The following is a 16,403-nucleotide window of genomic DNA, read 5'->3' as shown; positions in this document are numbered from 1 at the left end:
TTATTGCCTTGTGCTTTAATAAAGGGCTTATATGGGGTACAGATTTATGCAGGTCAGTTTCCCCTTACGCTAAACAACTCCAGATGATGACTCTTCTATTTTGGTTCTTAGGTCTTTTAAAAAGTAATCTTTATATCTTTTCCAAGGCTTTTAGGCAACAGGCTATCACTTATCACTGCTGTCACTAGGGCTGGTTCTAAGAATAGCTCCTACTCCCTGAGTCACCTCCTTTACAACTGGCTACTTCTGATTTGTTGTACACTGGGTAATCAGATGACCAAATTGTTAGAAATGTGTCTAAATTAAAAATAAATAGGTTGGGCAGAAGGTAAGGTTCTCTTCAGTGGAAGCATACAGAAACTATTAGGCTATTAGAGCATACTCTAAGTTGGGGGTGGGGAACCCTTTCTCTGCCAAGGGCCATTTGGATATTTATAACACCATTCACAGGCCATACAAAATTATCAACTTAAAAATTAGCTATGAAAAAAGCTCCTAGATTTATTGAATTTCGAGTCCTGCCTGTGGTTGCCTTGACAGGGCCAGACCAAATGATTTCGCTGGCAGTATATGGCCTGAGGGCCAGACGTTCCCCATCCCTGGTCTAAGTGATAGTTTATAGCTGTTCATGAACAATTTTTACTTATTTTCATGTTCCTAGATATGTTAAAAAAACACAGAGAATCAAATAAATTGGAAAATGAACTACTACTATACTTTTGAGAGAAAAGATAAAAACATGTAATTCCAGAGTTAATATGAGACAATGTAGGGCTGTAGCCAGGAATATATTAGTAGCTAGAAGGTATAAATCCTATCTATTATTCTTATTGGGAAGACTTCTTAAATCACCAATCTTAATCTCAAGGTAGTTAGAAGATTAAAATATATTAAGATTACGCATCTCTTATTAGTTATAGGCCCCCTGCATGTATTATCTAAATCCTCAGCAGCTCTGAGAAGAATTATTATACCCATTTTTGATGAGGTAATGGATTATTTTAAAAGGTTTAAGTGACTTATCCAAACTGCAAAGTACCACAGCCAGAATTCAAACTAAGGTCTGTTGAGTTTCAAAGTTCAATGGTCTATAACAACCTTCTGGTGACTTGTAGGGATTGACTTCTTCGCACAAAAACTTATTTCCTCTACATCAGCAAATAAACAATGAGAAAGTATAATAAAAAACAGAATACTATCTATAATCACAATAATATATATCAAGTACCTAGTAATTAATTTTTTTAAAAAATATATCTTTATTGATTTCAGAGAGAGGAAAGGAGAGGGAGAGAGAGAAAGAGAAACATCAATGATGAGAGAGTCATTGATCTGCTGCAGCCCACAACCCAGGCATGTGCCCTGACCGGGAATCGAACCCTGATCGCCTGGATCCTAGGTCGACGCTTAACCGCTGAGCCATGCCCGGCCGGGCCTAGTAATTAATTTAAAACAGCAGACTTTTATGGAAAAAATTAAGTCTACTAAGAGATAAAGGAAAAGATCCAAATAAAGGGAGAGGTCAACAATGATCTTTGGATGAGAAAACTTAACTTTATAAAGATGTCAACTCTCCCCAAATTAATCTATAAATTCATTTCATTGAAGAAAAAAAACCCAACAAGATTTTTGTGGAAAGTGGATTAACTCTAAATTATATTTGGAAGAATAAACTATAATTTTATTTTACTTTTACTTTTTAAAAATATATCTTTATTGATTTCAGAGAGAGGAAAGGAGAGGGAGAGAGAGAGAGAAACATCAATGATGATGTCCGGCCAGGTGTGGCTCAGCAGTTGAGTGTTGACCTAGGATCCAGGAGATCGGGACTCGATCAATGACTTTCTCATCATTGATGTTTCTATCTTTCTCTCTCCCTCTCCTTTCCTCTCTCTGAAATCAATAAAGATATATTAAAAAAGAAAAGAAAAAGAAACATCAATGATGAGAGAGTCATTGATCAGCTGCCTCCTGCACACCCCTGGCTGGAGATTGAGCCGTCAACCCGGGCATGTGCCCTGACTGGGAATAGAATCCTGATCGCCTGGATCCTGGATTGACGCTCAACAGCTCAGCCACGCTGGGCCAGGCAAAACTATTTTATTTACGTGGTGCAGGAATAGCTACAAATATGAAACATGGAAAGCAAAGAGCGGAGATTTGCCCTACCTGAAATTAAGGCAAACTATAAACCCTTAATAATTAAAACAATGCTGTCCTGGCGAGGAATCAAATAGGCAATGGAACAAGATAGAATCCAGGAAAGGACTCATGTATATACAGGAACTTGGCATATATGAAAGGTAGTAATAAAATCAGTGAGGAAAGAAGAAATCATTTAATAAATGGAATTGGGAAAACTGGCTTCTTTTGTAGAGAAAATAAAATTAGATCCTTTCTTAAAGCACATATAGAATAAATACCTGCTATATTTAAAGAACTGACATGGAAGGCAACATTATAAACTATATTAAAATGTAAAGAATATTTTTATCACCCAGGAGTAGAGAAGAATTTATTGACAAAGATCCCAAATGCACACACCATAAAGGTACAATTTGATGGGTTTGACAAAACCAAAATTAAATACTTTTCAGTTAGGGGTGAAGTGTACCATTATCTGCAATTTACTTGGAAATCCATCAAAACGGATGGATACATGGATGGCTAGAGATGGATAGTTATGTGGAATAAAGTAAGTATAGTAAAATATTAACTGTAGAATCGAAGTGGTAGGCATATGGCTGTTCATAATACTAGTCTTCCAGCTTTTCTGTATATATGAATAAAGAGTTGGTGAAAATTTAATACTTTTGTTCAACAAAGCTACTGTACATAAAGTTTTTAAAAATTGTGACTGGTTGGAAAAGATATTATACACACACACAGATATAAAAATTTGCTATATATGTATGTGTATACTTCTGTAATCAGCAAGAAAGATAAGTAACCTAAAAAAGTTTGCAACATAAATAGGCACCTCAGAGAATGAGAAAATAAATGGCTATATGTACAAAATAGAAGCTCAACATCACCTATACTCAAAGAAACGCAAATTAAAAAGATACTACTAGTTGAAGTGCTAGATTGGCAAAAAATTAAGAAGTTATATGAGTCCTGCTGGCATGGCTTAGTGGTTGAGCATCGACCTATGATCCAGTAGATCACAGTTCGATTGCCAGTCAGGGCACGTGCCCGGGTTGCGGGCTCGATCCCTAGCCGGGGGGGGGGAGTGCAGGAGGCAGCTGATCAATGATGTCTCTCTCATCATTGATGTTTCTATCTCTCTCTCCCTCTCCCTTCCTCTCTCTGAAATCAATAAAATATATAAAAAAAAGAAGTTATATGATATTAGTACTGGCAATAATATGAAGAAATAAAAACCCTTATGCATTGTTCATAGGATTATAAATTAGTATATATACAATCCAGAGCAATTTGTCAATATTTGGTGAAAAACCTATATGCATATTTTACAGGATCCAGGAATTCTACTCTGAGTATATACTTCAGATAAACTGATACAGGAACACAAAGAGAGACATCTATGAAAATATTCCCTGCAGCACTATTTGTGATATCCAAGAACTGGAAATAACTATCTATCAATTGATAAATAAAATACAGTTGACCCTTAAACATAGGAGTTAGGGGCGCTGACCACCAGCACAGTTGAAAATCCATGTATAACTTTTGACTTCTCAAAAACTTGATGACTAAATAGTAGCCTACTACTGATCACATAAACAGTCGATTATACGTATTTTGTACATTATATGTATTGTACACTGTATTCTTCCAATTAAACAACCTAGAGAAAAGAAAATGTTATTAAGAAAATCGTAAGGGCCCAGCCAGCGTGGCTTAGTGGTTGAGCGTCGACCTAGGATCCAGATTGCAGTTCAATTCCCAGTCAGGGCACATGCCTGGGTTGTGGGCTCGACTCCCAGTAGGGGGCGTGCAGGAGGCAGCCGATCAATGACTCATCATTGATGCTTCTCTTTCTCCCTCTCCCTTCCTCTCTCTGAAATCAATAAAAATATATTTTTAAAAAAATAGAAAATCGTAAGAAAGAGAAAATACATTTATAGTATTTATTGAAAAAAATCAGCATATAAACAGACCTGCACAGTTCAAACCCATGCTGTTCAAGGGTCAACTGTACTGTGATATTAGTATTTGAGGGAACATAATCTGGTAGTCAGGAGGAGTGAACCATATATGAATATGGATAGATCTCAAAAATACATTGAATGAAAAAATAAGAAATAAAATGAGATGTTCAGCACAATATCTTTTATATAAAAAAGGAAAAAAATCTACAAATACAAGTGGTACTATAGACTGTGCATAGATAGTATTTAAATAAATATATGTAAGATAGCTTGGAAAGACACACATCAAATATTCCATAGTAGATAACTATGGGTTGAGAGAAAAATGGAACTGGATCAGGAATAAAGACTAAAAGGGACAAAACTACATATAAAACCACATATAAAAGAGATTATGCATGGAGTGATGATGACAGAGAGATCATAAACTGAAAAGACTATCATAGCAATCAATTTCAGTGTTTTTGAAGTCTAAGCTAAATACAAAACCAAAACCTCCCCACCCCAAACACCATAAAAACACTTGATTAAAGGAAATGTCCAAAAAGTAAAAGAGAAATGAACTGGCTACCTCCCTGTCACATGGCTTACCGGAGTACACAGCACATGAGCAGCAGATGGGTGGGCACATTAGCTGGATTGAGCATACTGGGTGTATCTGACTTCATACAGGCCAGGAAGGCCCTCATCCTTCTGTTCTTGTCCTCAACTGCTTTGCCCAGCCAGAGCTTCTTGAGGTTTGGGCAAGTCCATTCCCGAAATGTCAGCGCAGACACCAGCTCGGGGGTTTGAGGTGACTTCCCTTTATAGGCAGACCACTCTTTAAGGATCACTGAAGGAACTGGAAAACAAATTGAGGAAAAACAAGTTCTAGAGAATCTCTGAGCACTTCTGCAGCTGGCCACAATGGACAAGATCAATCACATTTCAACATCTTTTTATTTTTGTTGCTGTAATTTTTATTGTTAGCAGAAGTAGTAAGCATTTACTATATGCTTGATATGTGTTAAGTACTTTGCATATAAATGTAAATCTCATTTACTCTTCAGAACAATCCTGAGAGAGGTTATGCCTATATTATGAAAAACGTAGTGTTCATTTTGCAGATGAAGAAATCAAGGTTCAATGTCACACAGTTCTTCTTTTTTTAAAAAAAGATATATCTTTATTGATTTCAGAGAGAGGAAGGGAGAGAAAGAGAGAGAAACATCAATGATGAGAGAGTCGTCATTGATCAGCTGCCTCCTGCACACCCCCAACTGGGGATCGAGACCGCAACCCCAGCATGTGCCCTGACCGGGAATTGAACTGCAATCTCCTGGATCCTAGGTCGAGGCTCAACCACTGAGCCACGCCCGGCCGGGCTCACACAGTTCTTAATTACATTGAAACTCATTTCTGAAGTAGGTGTACCAGCCTAGGCAAGGAAAGAAGTCCAGAAAGAATTATGTGACTACCTGGCTTCATAACAGATTATAGAACACACCAAAAGAATTTTAAAGAATTTCCCAAAAAGCCAACCTCTTTTAAATTTACAAAGGTGTAACAGACAACGAAAACATGGTTTCTGTCAAGACATCTGCCATCTACTCAGTTACCCACGCTACTAACCTGGAAGTCATCCTAGAATCCTTGCTCTCCTTCACCTCCTACATAGCTGGTTATCCCAAAGGTCCTGGTGACTCTACTACCTTATCACCCCTTATATCTTCTCCCTTTTCTTCATCATGACAAATATTGCAGAAATTCAGATTTCATCATCTTTCATCTGACAAGAGTCTCTAGACTATTGTCCCTGCCTTAACTTAATCCTTCCAGGTCCCCCTCACACCCATGTTCCACAGCCACTGGAGTGTTCTTTTTTAAAAAAAACCTCTTAGTTTGAAAAAATTACAGATTCACAGGGAGTCACAAAGATAGTAGAGAGAGGTCCTGTGTACTCCCTACCCAGTTTTCCCCAATGGTTATATCTAAAATAATTACAGCAAAATATCAAAACTAGGAAACTGACATTGGTATAATTGTGTGTATAGTTCTGTGTAGATTTGTGTAACCACTACCACAATCAAGATATAGAACTATTTCATCACCACAAAGATCTCCCTTATGCTACCCCTTTTATGGTCACACCCAGTGACCTCCAGCACCATCCCCAGTCCCTGGCAATCACTAATCTGTACTCCAACTCTATAATTTTGTCAATTTGAGAATGTTATATAAATGGAATCATAAAGTATGCAATCTTTTGCGACTGGCATTTTCACTCAGAATAACACCCTTGAGATCCACCCATGTTGTTGCATGTATGAATAGTTCATTCCTTTTTTCTTTTTTTTTTTTTGCCAAATAGTATTCCATGATATGGATGTATCACAGTTTAACCATTCACCTTTTGAAGGATATCTGGGTTGTTTCCAGTTGGGCCTATCATGAATAAAGCTGTTATTGTACTTTGTGTACAAGTTCCTGAATGAAAATAAGACTTCATTTCTCTGAGATAAATGCCTGAAAGTCTAAGTGCTGGGTTGTATGTTAAGTACATTTTTAGTTTTGAAAGGAACTACCAAATTATTTTCCAGAGTAGTGGTACCATTTTACATTCCCAACAGCAATTTATAGATGATGTTTCTCCACATCCAATCCAGCACGTGGTATTATCACCATTATTCGTTTTAGCCATTCTGATAGGCATGTAGCAATAATACCTCATTGTTGTTTTAATTTGCATTTCTCAAATGGCTAATAATGAATATCTTTTCATATCTTTACTTGTTCTATGCATATCTTCTTCAATGAAATGTCAGCGCATGTCTTGCTTATTTCCTAATTGAATTGTTTTTCTAATGTTCAGTTTTGAGAGTTCTTTACATATTTTAGATACTAGTCTATATATGTGGTATGTGTTCATCTATGGATGTCCAACTGATCCAGTGCCACTTGTGAAAAAGACTATATTTTCTCCAATGAAATGCTTCTGTAGCTTGTCAAAAATCAGTTGGCTGTACTTTTATGGGGTTATTTCTGGGTTCCCTATTCTGTTCCATTGATCTATGTGTCTATATCACTGCCAACACTTGTCTTTTTAAACTTATTTATTTATTTATGTCAATCCTCACCCAAGGATATTTTTCCCATTGATTTTTAGAGAGAGTGGAAGGGAGGGAGCCAGGAGAGAGGAACATCTATGTGAGAGACACACTGATTAGTTGCCTCCTGCACACACCCAGCCACGGCCAGGGATCAAACCTGCAACCCAGGTACATGCCCTTGACTGGAAATCGAACCTGCTACCCTTTGGTGCACAGGCCAACGCTCTAATCATTTAGCAACACCAGCCAGGGATCCCTTTTTTTTAAACTTAAAAACCTTTTTGCCCAGCCAGTGTGGCTCAGTGGTTGAGAATTGACCTATGATCCAGAAGATCGCAGTCCAATTCCCGGTCAGGGCACATGCCCGGGTTTCGGGCTCGATTCCCAGTGGGGGGGGGGGGGGCGTGCAGGAGGCAGCCGATCAATGACTCTCATCATTGATGTTTCTATCGAATTCTCTCCCTCTCCCTTCCTCTCTCTGAAATCAATAAAGACATATTTAAAAAAAAAAAAATTTTGTTTTTAAAAAACTATTTAGGACACAAAACAAGGCAACATTTATTCTTTTTTTTCTCATCTTCTGGTATGGGATCTGTTGGTGGCTCCTCCATTCTTCCACTATTGCTCTCTAAGCCAGTGTTACTATCACTGGCCCCTTCCTGTCACACTGTCCACCCTCTCCTGTTTGCTCTCCTTGCCTTCTACAGGAGTAGATGTGCCTTCACCCTTCTGTTGGCTTTCCGTTGTTTCTTCATTGTGTGTCTCCTCTGTCTCCATTGGAACACTCTCATCTTCTTTCTTTTCTTCGGTCTTGTTAGCTGCTTGCGCTTCCCCGGGAACAATATGCGCTGACTGCATGCAGCTCGCTCTGCTGCCCCCTTCTCCCTAGCCTCCTGCCTTTTCTGAGCCCATTCCTCTGCCGGTGCAATTTCACCTGCAGTTTTTTCCATATCCACTTCTACTTTTAAACTGCACAACCTTTTAAGTTCATTGTTAAACAGATCTGTGCTTTCCAGTAATTTCCTCTTTTCCTGGTATCACCTCCCTATTTGAAGTTTGGCTTCCAGTTTTCGCTGATGTACCATTAAGGACTGTACCTGTCGTTTGAGCACTTGCATTCTAGCTATTGTGGCAACTGACCAAACATCTGGCACCACGCTCTCACTAAGGATTTTACTGATGAGGCAGTGGTTTCTCTGAAAATGGGCAGTGGCTATATATGCTTCATTGACAAGCCATCATCATAATCATCTGGATCTTTAGCAGGCTGAACGCTCATGTAAGGTTCACCTTTCTCCATGTGAGACTGCCTATCAACTTTCTTCCTCTAAAGCAAGTTCTGCATGATTTTTTGCATTTATGTAAGCAAGGTATATGGGGGAATTATGGTAAGCCTTCATAGATTCACTGTCCTCTTATCTTTTCTGCTTCATATTCATTTAACTATTCTTTTTTTTTCTTTCTTAATTGATGGGATCTCCCCGCATGTCACCAATAATCTTGCCAATCTCTCACAGCTTTAGGTCAGGGTTGGAAGCCTGTACTTGGTCCTAGACCTTTCTGCTGTACCTCATGTAGGGCATCAGTGGCTTATCTGGTGGCATTGGGGGTTTTGAAATTGTAATACCAGAGGACATTGTGCCTGGGTTTCCTCCCAGACTGTAGTTGTTGTAGGCAAGATGACTGTATGAATTGTATCCCTCAAACCCTGGTGTGCTGGGCATTTGTGTTTTAGGAGACGCTGTTGGAGGTGGGGCATAAGATGGTCTTTTTGACATTTCGGAAGATTAAGCTCTCAGTTCCTTAAGAATGAATCTGTGCCCTACCGGTGTGGCTCAGTGGTTGAGCATCAACCCATGAACCAAGAGGTCACTGGTTCGATTCCTGACCAGGGCACATGCCTGGGCTGCAGGCTCGATCCCTAGTAAGGGGCATGCAGAAGGCGGCCAATCGGTGTTTCTCTCTCATTGATGTTTCTATCTCTCCCTCTCCCTTCCTCTCTTTCTAAAATCAATAAAAACATATACTTTTTTTAAAAAATAGAATAAACCTAAGACACTGTGGGCAGAAAAACACCTGCAGGTCTGGCCTCGCTTCCCTTTATCCATTGCACACCCTGGCCCTCCCACAATCTTAATTATTGTAGCTACATATATGTCTTATAATCAGGTAGAATGATTGCTTCCAATTTATTATTCCTTTTCATAAGTGTTTTAGCTATTCTAGTTCCTTTGTCATTCCATATAAATATTAGAATATTTTTGTCTACATCTACAACGAAATCTGGTGAGATTTTTTATTTGTTAATCCTCACCCGAGGATATTTTTTCCATTTATTTTTAGAGAGAGTGGAAGGGAGGGAGTGGGAGAGGGATGGAGAGAGAAGGAGAGGGAGAGAGAGAAACAGAGAGACATCAATTGGCTGCCTCCCGCACATGCCCTGATGGGGCCAGGAATGAACCTGCAACTCAGGTATGTGCCCTTGACCAGGAATCCAACCTGCAACCTTTTTGGTGCAGGGGCAGATGCTCTACCACTGGACCACACCTGCCAGGGGTCTGGTGAGATTTTTTTTTTTTTTAAATATATCTTTATTGATTTCAGAGAGAGGAAGGGAGAGGGAAAGACAGATAGAAACATCAATGATGAGAGAGTCACTGATCAAGCCCGCAACTGGGAATCGAACCCCGATCGCCTGGATCCTAGGTCAACGCTCAACTGCTGAGCCACGCCCGGCCGGGCTCTGGTGAGATTTTTATAGGAATTGTGTTAAACCTGTATATCAATGTGGGGAGAGTTGACATCTTTACTATGTTGAGTCTTCCAATCCATGGACATGTATGCCTCTCCATTTATGTAGGTCTTCATTGATTTTTTTCAGCAGCATTTTGTAATTCTCAGCATACAGATCCTGAACATCTTTTGTTAAATATATACCTTAGTATTTCATTTTCTTTGGAGGGACTGTAAATGGTATTGTATTTTTTATGTCAGCTACATATATTCATTGTTAATATACAGAAATACAATTAATTTCTCTGTTTATTTTATATTTTATAACCTTCATAAACTCACCTTTCAATGCTAGAAGTTTTGTTGTAGATTCCCTGTGATTTTCTACATAGACTGTATGTCATATGCAACTAGGGACAGTTTTATTTCTTCCTTTCTGGTTTGTATGTCTGCTATTTCATTTTCTTGCCTTCGTACACTGGTTAGAACTTGTAGTACTATGAAGAGCAGTGGTAAGGGTGGACATCTTAGTCTTGTTCCTGATTTTAGAATAAATATATTCCGTCTTTCACCATTAAGTATCATGTTAGCTGCAAGGTTTTTATAGATGTTTATCATACTGAAGAAACTCCCCTCTATTCCTAGTTTTCTGAATTGTTTTATCGTGAGTGGTTGTCAAATGTTTTTCCGAATCCACCAAGATAATCATGTTATTTTTCTTCTTTAGCCTGTTTATATGGTAAATTACATTGATTGATATTTCAAATACTGAATCAGCTTGCAACCATGGAATAAACCCTACTTGGCCATCCTTTTAATAAATGGATGAACTCTATTGACTAATCTTTTAAGTTTTTTTACATCTATATTGATCAGTCTAAAGTGTTGTTTTAATGTACTGTCCTGATCTGGCTTTAGTATCAGAGTAATACTGGCTTCATAGAATGAGGTGGGAAGTGTTCTCTCCTAGTTTCTGAAAAAAGGTGTGTATAATTGATGTTAATTCTTTGTTAAACATTTAGGAGAATTCTCTAGTGAAACCAATTGAGCAAGATTTCTTTTTTGGGAAGTTTCAAATTAAGTTTCATTGATATTTATAGGGCTATTCAAATTTTCTATTTCATATTAGGCTAGTTGTAGTTTTTATATTTTCAGAAATTGGTCCAATTTGTCTAAGTTGTCAAATTTATGTATTAGAGTTGTTTACGGTGTTCCCATATCTAACTAGGTATCTGTAGGCTTTGTGGTGATAGCCCGTCTCAATATTAGCAACTGTGTCTTCACTCTATTTCTCTTTGTAGTCTTGCTAGAAGTTTGTCAATTTCATTGTTCTTTTCAAAGAACTAGGTTTCTGTTAATTTTTTTGTTTTGTTTTGCTGTATTAATTTCATTGGTTTTTGGCTCTTATCTTTGCTATTTCCTCCTTTTGGTTTGCTGCAGGTTTAGTTTTCTCTTGTTTCTTGAAGTGAAAGTTTAAATGATTGATTAGAGCATTTTCTTCTTTTCTACTATGAACATTTAGTGCTGTAAATTTCCCTCTCAGCAATTATTTATCTCTATCTCACAAATTTTAATATGCTATACTTTAATTTTCATTTAGTTCCATGTATTTTTTTCTTTTCTTTAGATTATATATAGAAGTGCTTTGTTATTTTCCAAGTATTTGTAGACTTTCCTGTTATCTTTCTGTTTTTGATTTTGAGTTTGATTCCATAGTGATCTGAGAGTATACTCTGTTATGGTTTCAATTCTTTTAAATGTACTGAGGTTTGTTTTGTGGCCCAGGATACGATCTATCATGGCATATGTACTGTGGACACGTGAAAAAAACATGTACTATGCTCTTGTTGAGTGTTCTATGAGTCAATTAGATCCTATTCATTGAGTTCCAGATTCTTGATGATTTTCTGTCTAGTTGTTGTACCCATTATTGAGAGGGTAGTTGAAGTCTCTAATTATAATTGTGGATTTGTCTACTTCTCACTTAAATTCTATCAGTTATTGCATCACATAATTTGTGGCTCTGTTGTTTGGTGATACACATTTAGGACTGTTTTATGTCTTCTTGATGGATTGAACCTTTGCCGTTATGTAATGTACCTCTCTTCCTGGTAATTTTCTTTGCTCTGATGTCTACTTTATATGGTATTAATATAGCCATTCCTGCTTTCTTTTGATTGTTTTCATGGTATATCATTTTCCACCCTTTTACTTTCAACCCATCTATATCATTTATATTTGAAGTGAATATTTTGTAGGCAGCATAGAGTTGGGTCATGTTTTTATCCAGTCTGTCAATTTCTGTATTTTAATTGGTGTAGTTAGACCACTTATATATAGTTATTGATACATTAGGGATTAAATCTGTCATTTTATTTTTTCTATTTGTTCTGTTTTTTATATCTCTACTTTCTAATTCTTCCCTTCCTATGGGTTACCTGAACTTATTTTAGAATTCCATTTTGATTTATCTATAGCGTTTTTTAGTGTATCTCTTTGTAAAGCTTTATCAGTGTACTTTCTTTTTCTTTTTTTTTATCCTCACCTGAGGACATTTTTTCCATTGCTTTTTCAGAGAGAGTGGAAGGGAGAAAAAGAGGGATAGAAACATTGATGTGAGAGAGACACATCAACTGGTTGCCTCCTGCACATGCCCTGACTGGGGCCAGGGATCGAGCCTGCAACTGAGGTACATGCCCTTGGCCGGAATCAAACCTGGGACACTTCAGTCCATAGGCCAACGCTCTAACCACTGAGCCAAATAGGCCAGGGCTCAGTGCATTTTCTTGGTATTACACTATATATACATAATTTTTCACAGTCTACTGGTGTTGACATTTTACTAGTTCAAGTGAAGTGTAGAAACTTGACCTGTTATATCCCTTCCGTATGTAATTGTCTTTAATATTTTCTCTACAGACACTGAGAATCATATTAAACAGTGTTCTAGTTTTTGCTTCAACTATAAAACATAATTTAGAAAACTCAAGAGAAGAAGGAAAGTCTATTGGATTTATCCATATTTTTGTCTTTCCATTGTTTTTTCTTTTTTTGTAATGTCCCAAGATTTCTTCTTTCATCATTTCCTTTCTGTGTGGAGAACTACAGTTAGCTATTCTTTTAGGATAGTCTGCTACAAAAAATTACCCTAGTTTTCCTTCATTTAATAATGTTTTGATTTCCCCTTTATTCCTGGAGGATATTTTTGTTTGATATAGAATTCTGAGTTGACAGCTCTTTTTTTTTTCAGCCATTGAAAATGTGCTACTTCCTTCTAGACACTATAGCTTCTGATGAGAGGTCAGCTGTTACTCATATTACTTTGCCCTATAGGTCAAAAGCATTGTTTCTCTCTGGCTACTTTCAATAATTTATCTGTCTTTAGCTTTCAAAGGTTTGACCATAATATATCTTGGCATGGCTTTCTTTGTGGTTTATACTGTTTATAATTCACTTAGATTTTTTTTCTCTCCAAATACTTGTTCTTTATTTCTCTAAAATACTGTCCTGTGTTCATTACTAAGCAAAAAAATCGAAGATCCTAAGAAATCCCATTTACTGTTAAACCTTGGACTTACTGTTTTCTTTCTTTTTTTTTTAAATACCTTTATTGATTTCAGGGAGAGGGAGAGAGAAAGACAGAAACATCAATGATGAGAGAGTCATTGATTGGCGGCCTCCTGCATGCCCCCCACTGGGGGCTGAGCCCACAACCTGGGCATGTGCCCCGACCAGGAATTGAACTGCAATCTCCTGGACCCCAGGTCAATGCTCAACTGCTAAGCCATGCCCAGTAAAGCTTCTTCTTCTTCTTTTTTTTTTTTAATCTATCTTTATTGTTGAAAATTTTACAGATGTCCTTTTCCCTCCCTATTGATCTCCTCCACCTGGCATCCACTTCTGGTCCCCCACCCAGGCCTTCTCCACACTATTGTCTGTGTTCATAGGTTATGCATATATGCATATAAGTTCTTGATTAATACCTCCCCCCCCGACTCCCTACCCCCGCCTTAGATCTCTCGGCTCTGCCCTGGCTGGTTTGGCTCAGTGGTTAGAGCATTGGCCTGCTGACTAAAGGGTCTCGGGTTTGATTCCTGGTCAAGGGCAGTACCTTGGTTGCAGCCTCAATACCGGCCCTGACCAGGGTATGTGTGGGAGTCAACCAATCGATGTGTCTCTCTCACATCAATGTTTATCTCTGTCTCTCCCCCTCCCTTCCACACTAAAAAACCAATGGGAAAAAAATACCTTCGGGTGAGAATTAACAACAACAAAATCTCTAGGTTTTGTTTTTTCTTTGCCAAATTTGGGAATATTTTGGCTATTATTTCTTTGAATACTTTTACAGTCCAATTCATTTTCTCCTCTCCTTCTGGGACTCTGATGACACAAATATTAGCTCTTTTGTCATAGTTCCACTGGTCTCTGTTCATTTTTTCAGTCTATTTTCTCTCTGTTACTCAGATTGGGTAATTTCTATAGTTCTCTCTCCATGTGCATTGATTATTTCCTCTGTTATCTCCAATCTGCTGTTTAACCCAATTATTGAGTATCTTATTTCAGTTATTGTAATCTTTAGTTCTTAATTTCCATTTGTTTTTTATACTTATATTTCCTTGCTAAGGCTTTCTATTTTTAATTTGTATCCAGAATGTTCACAATTGTCAAAGCATTTTTATGATGACTGATTTGAAATCCTTGTCAGGTATTTCAAACACCTGTGTCATCTCAATGTTGGTGTCTATTTTCTTTCCTCGGTCAGTTTGAGATCTGTTTGAAATCTTTCTGGTTCTTGGTATGATAAATTTTTCAGTTGAAACATGGACAGTTTGGGTATTAAACCTTGTGTTTTAGCAGGTCTTTTCTGACACCCTCTGGTGGTTGAAGAGGGTTGTTGCCTACTTCCAAGTGGGAGTCAAAGTCCTGGCTCCCCACTTGGCCCTGTCTGACACCTCCCCAACAGGAGCAGGTAGGGCACCTTATTACAGTCTCACAAGGGCCGAAGAAGTCTAGGCTCTTCATTAAGCCTTTACTGGTGGGGGTAGGGGTGGGCTGCAGGTTTTCTGTGGTATTTGGCTAAAGTAGAGTGGTTATTATCTCCAAATTGTATGCATTGCTAGATTGTTCTTTTTAGGTCCTTTGGCTAGAGAAAGCAGGCTTTTCTTGGAGTTTTCATGGTCTGCACCTGTTAGCATCTCTGGGCTGCGAGCTTGTTCCACACTGTCTAGGATATATGAGGCAAAAGTAAACCCAAGGTCCTTAGCCAGTCTGCCTTTTTCTCTTCACTTCCTAAAGTGCCCAATGCTTGTTTCATATACAATATCCTGGGCTTTTAGCTGTATTTAGGAGAAAGAATAGGAAAAAGTGTATCTACTCCCTCTTCCCAGAAGCAGAAATCTAGAAGGTTCTTTTGAACAAACTAATTTGATCGTGGCACCCTGCAGCTTAAAAACATCTCAATGGCTCCGATTACCTGCAGGATCAAGTTCCAAAACAAAAACCTCACTGAAGAGGAGAGATTGTGTCAGGCACACCTCTGCATTCTCCAAGTACGGCACGGTTCTTATAAGTAGTGAATGCTTAATGGTTAAAGAATTAGGGCTTAAGTTAATGTATTCCCCATACCAATAAGTATCCCTGTGAATTATACATTTTTCTCAAAGACTGCTCCATAGCTGAAAGTAACATGTGCCTCCATAGACATTTTTGCCCTGCATCTAACTTTGAGAGATCTGTCAAAGCCAGAACTACGCTTACCTTCCACAGGCAGCCGTCGTCGTATGGCGAGGCGTTCCAATTTCCGCTGTGTTTCTGCCAGACTGAAAAGGACCCCGTACACATACTGACGAGCTGACCGGAATAGGAGAGCAGCTGGAGGCAGCTCCATGTTACATTCATCCTCAATACAGACAGGGATCTTAATCTCACCCTAACAAGAAAATGGTCCAGAAGAAAGGAGAAAATGAGTTACTTCAAGGTTTGGAGTTGAGCTGAGAAGAACCAGTAAGGAACGGTAGCCTAGCCACTAAATTTCATACTTGCATTTAGAAAGAGAGTTTCAGACTAAAAAGAGCTGTAACAAACCCAGCTGACCATAGCCATTTTCAAAGCTATGTTCCATTTTTAAAGTCTCTGCTATGACTGACTAGCTAACTAAATGGGGAAAGTCCATCTTAGACATTTTGCTGGGGGATGGATTTGTACGGTAAGACTGGTGGAGGGGAACAGCTCTGAAGAAGTAGAGGAAGAGGAGAAGAACAAGGGAATAAAGCCTCTTCTTATATTGTGGCCATCCCTGGACCAGAATCGACCAAGTTGGTGTATTATCTTCTTTGAAATCTCACAATTACACTTCTTGGGGCCTCATTTATTGCACAGTCCCATCTCCTGCTGGTCTTGCCTCACCTAAGACCTTTAACACAATGAAAGGCCCCAGCACACCTGGTCTCCTTTCATCTCCCTATAA

The 16,403-nt window shown here is 38.3% G+C and overlaps 1 protein-coding gene and 1 pseudogene across 2 annotated transcripts in view; both read right to left on the bottom strand.

The window, feature by feature from the left end:
* FAM120C (family with sequence similarity 120 member C) overlaps positions 1-16,403 on the bottom strand; it is an 88,417-nt gene that overhangs the window by 22,296 nt on the left and 49,718 nt on the right. For both annotated transcript variants that reach the window (XM_016215178.2, XM_087829478.1), the window contains exons 9-10: positions 15,695-15,866; positions 4,707-4,956 (exon numbers count right to left, since the gene is read on the bottom strand). In XM_016215178.2, the coding sequence (XP_016070664.2) occupies positions 4,707-4,956; positions 15,695-15,866 (422 nt within the window). The remainder of the gene's footprint in view (positions 1-4,706; positions 4,957-15,694; positions 15,867-16,403) is intronic.
* On the bottom strand, positions 7,735-9,075 carry LOC148090560 (SWI/SNF-related matrix-associated actin-dependent regulator of chromatin subfamily E member 1 pseudogene; annotated as a pseudogene).

The sequence above is a fragment of the Miniopterus natalensis genome, chromosome X, assembly GCF_054644295.1.
Source record: "Miniopterus natalensis isolate mMinNat1 chromosome X, mMinNat1.hap1, whole genome shotgun sequence".
Taxonomy (NCBI): domain Eukaryota; kingdom Metazoa; phylum Chordata; class Mammalia; order Chiroptera; family Miniopteridae; genus Miniopterus; species Miniopterus natalensis.
This window is presented reverse-complemented; position numbering and strand designations above follow the sequence as displayed.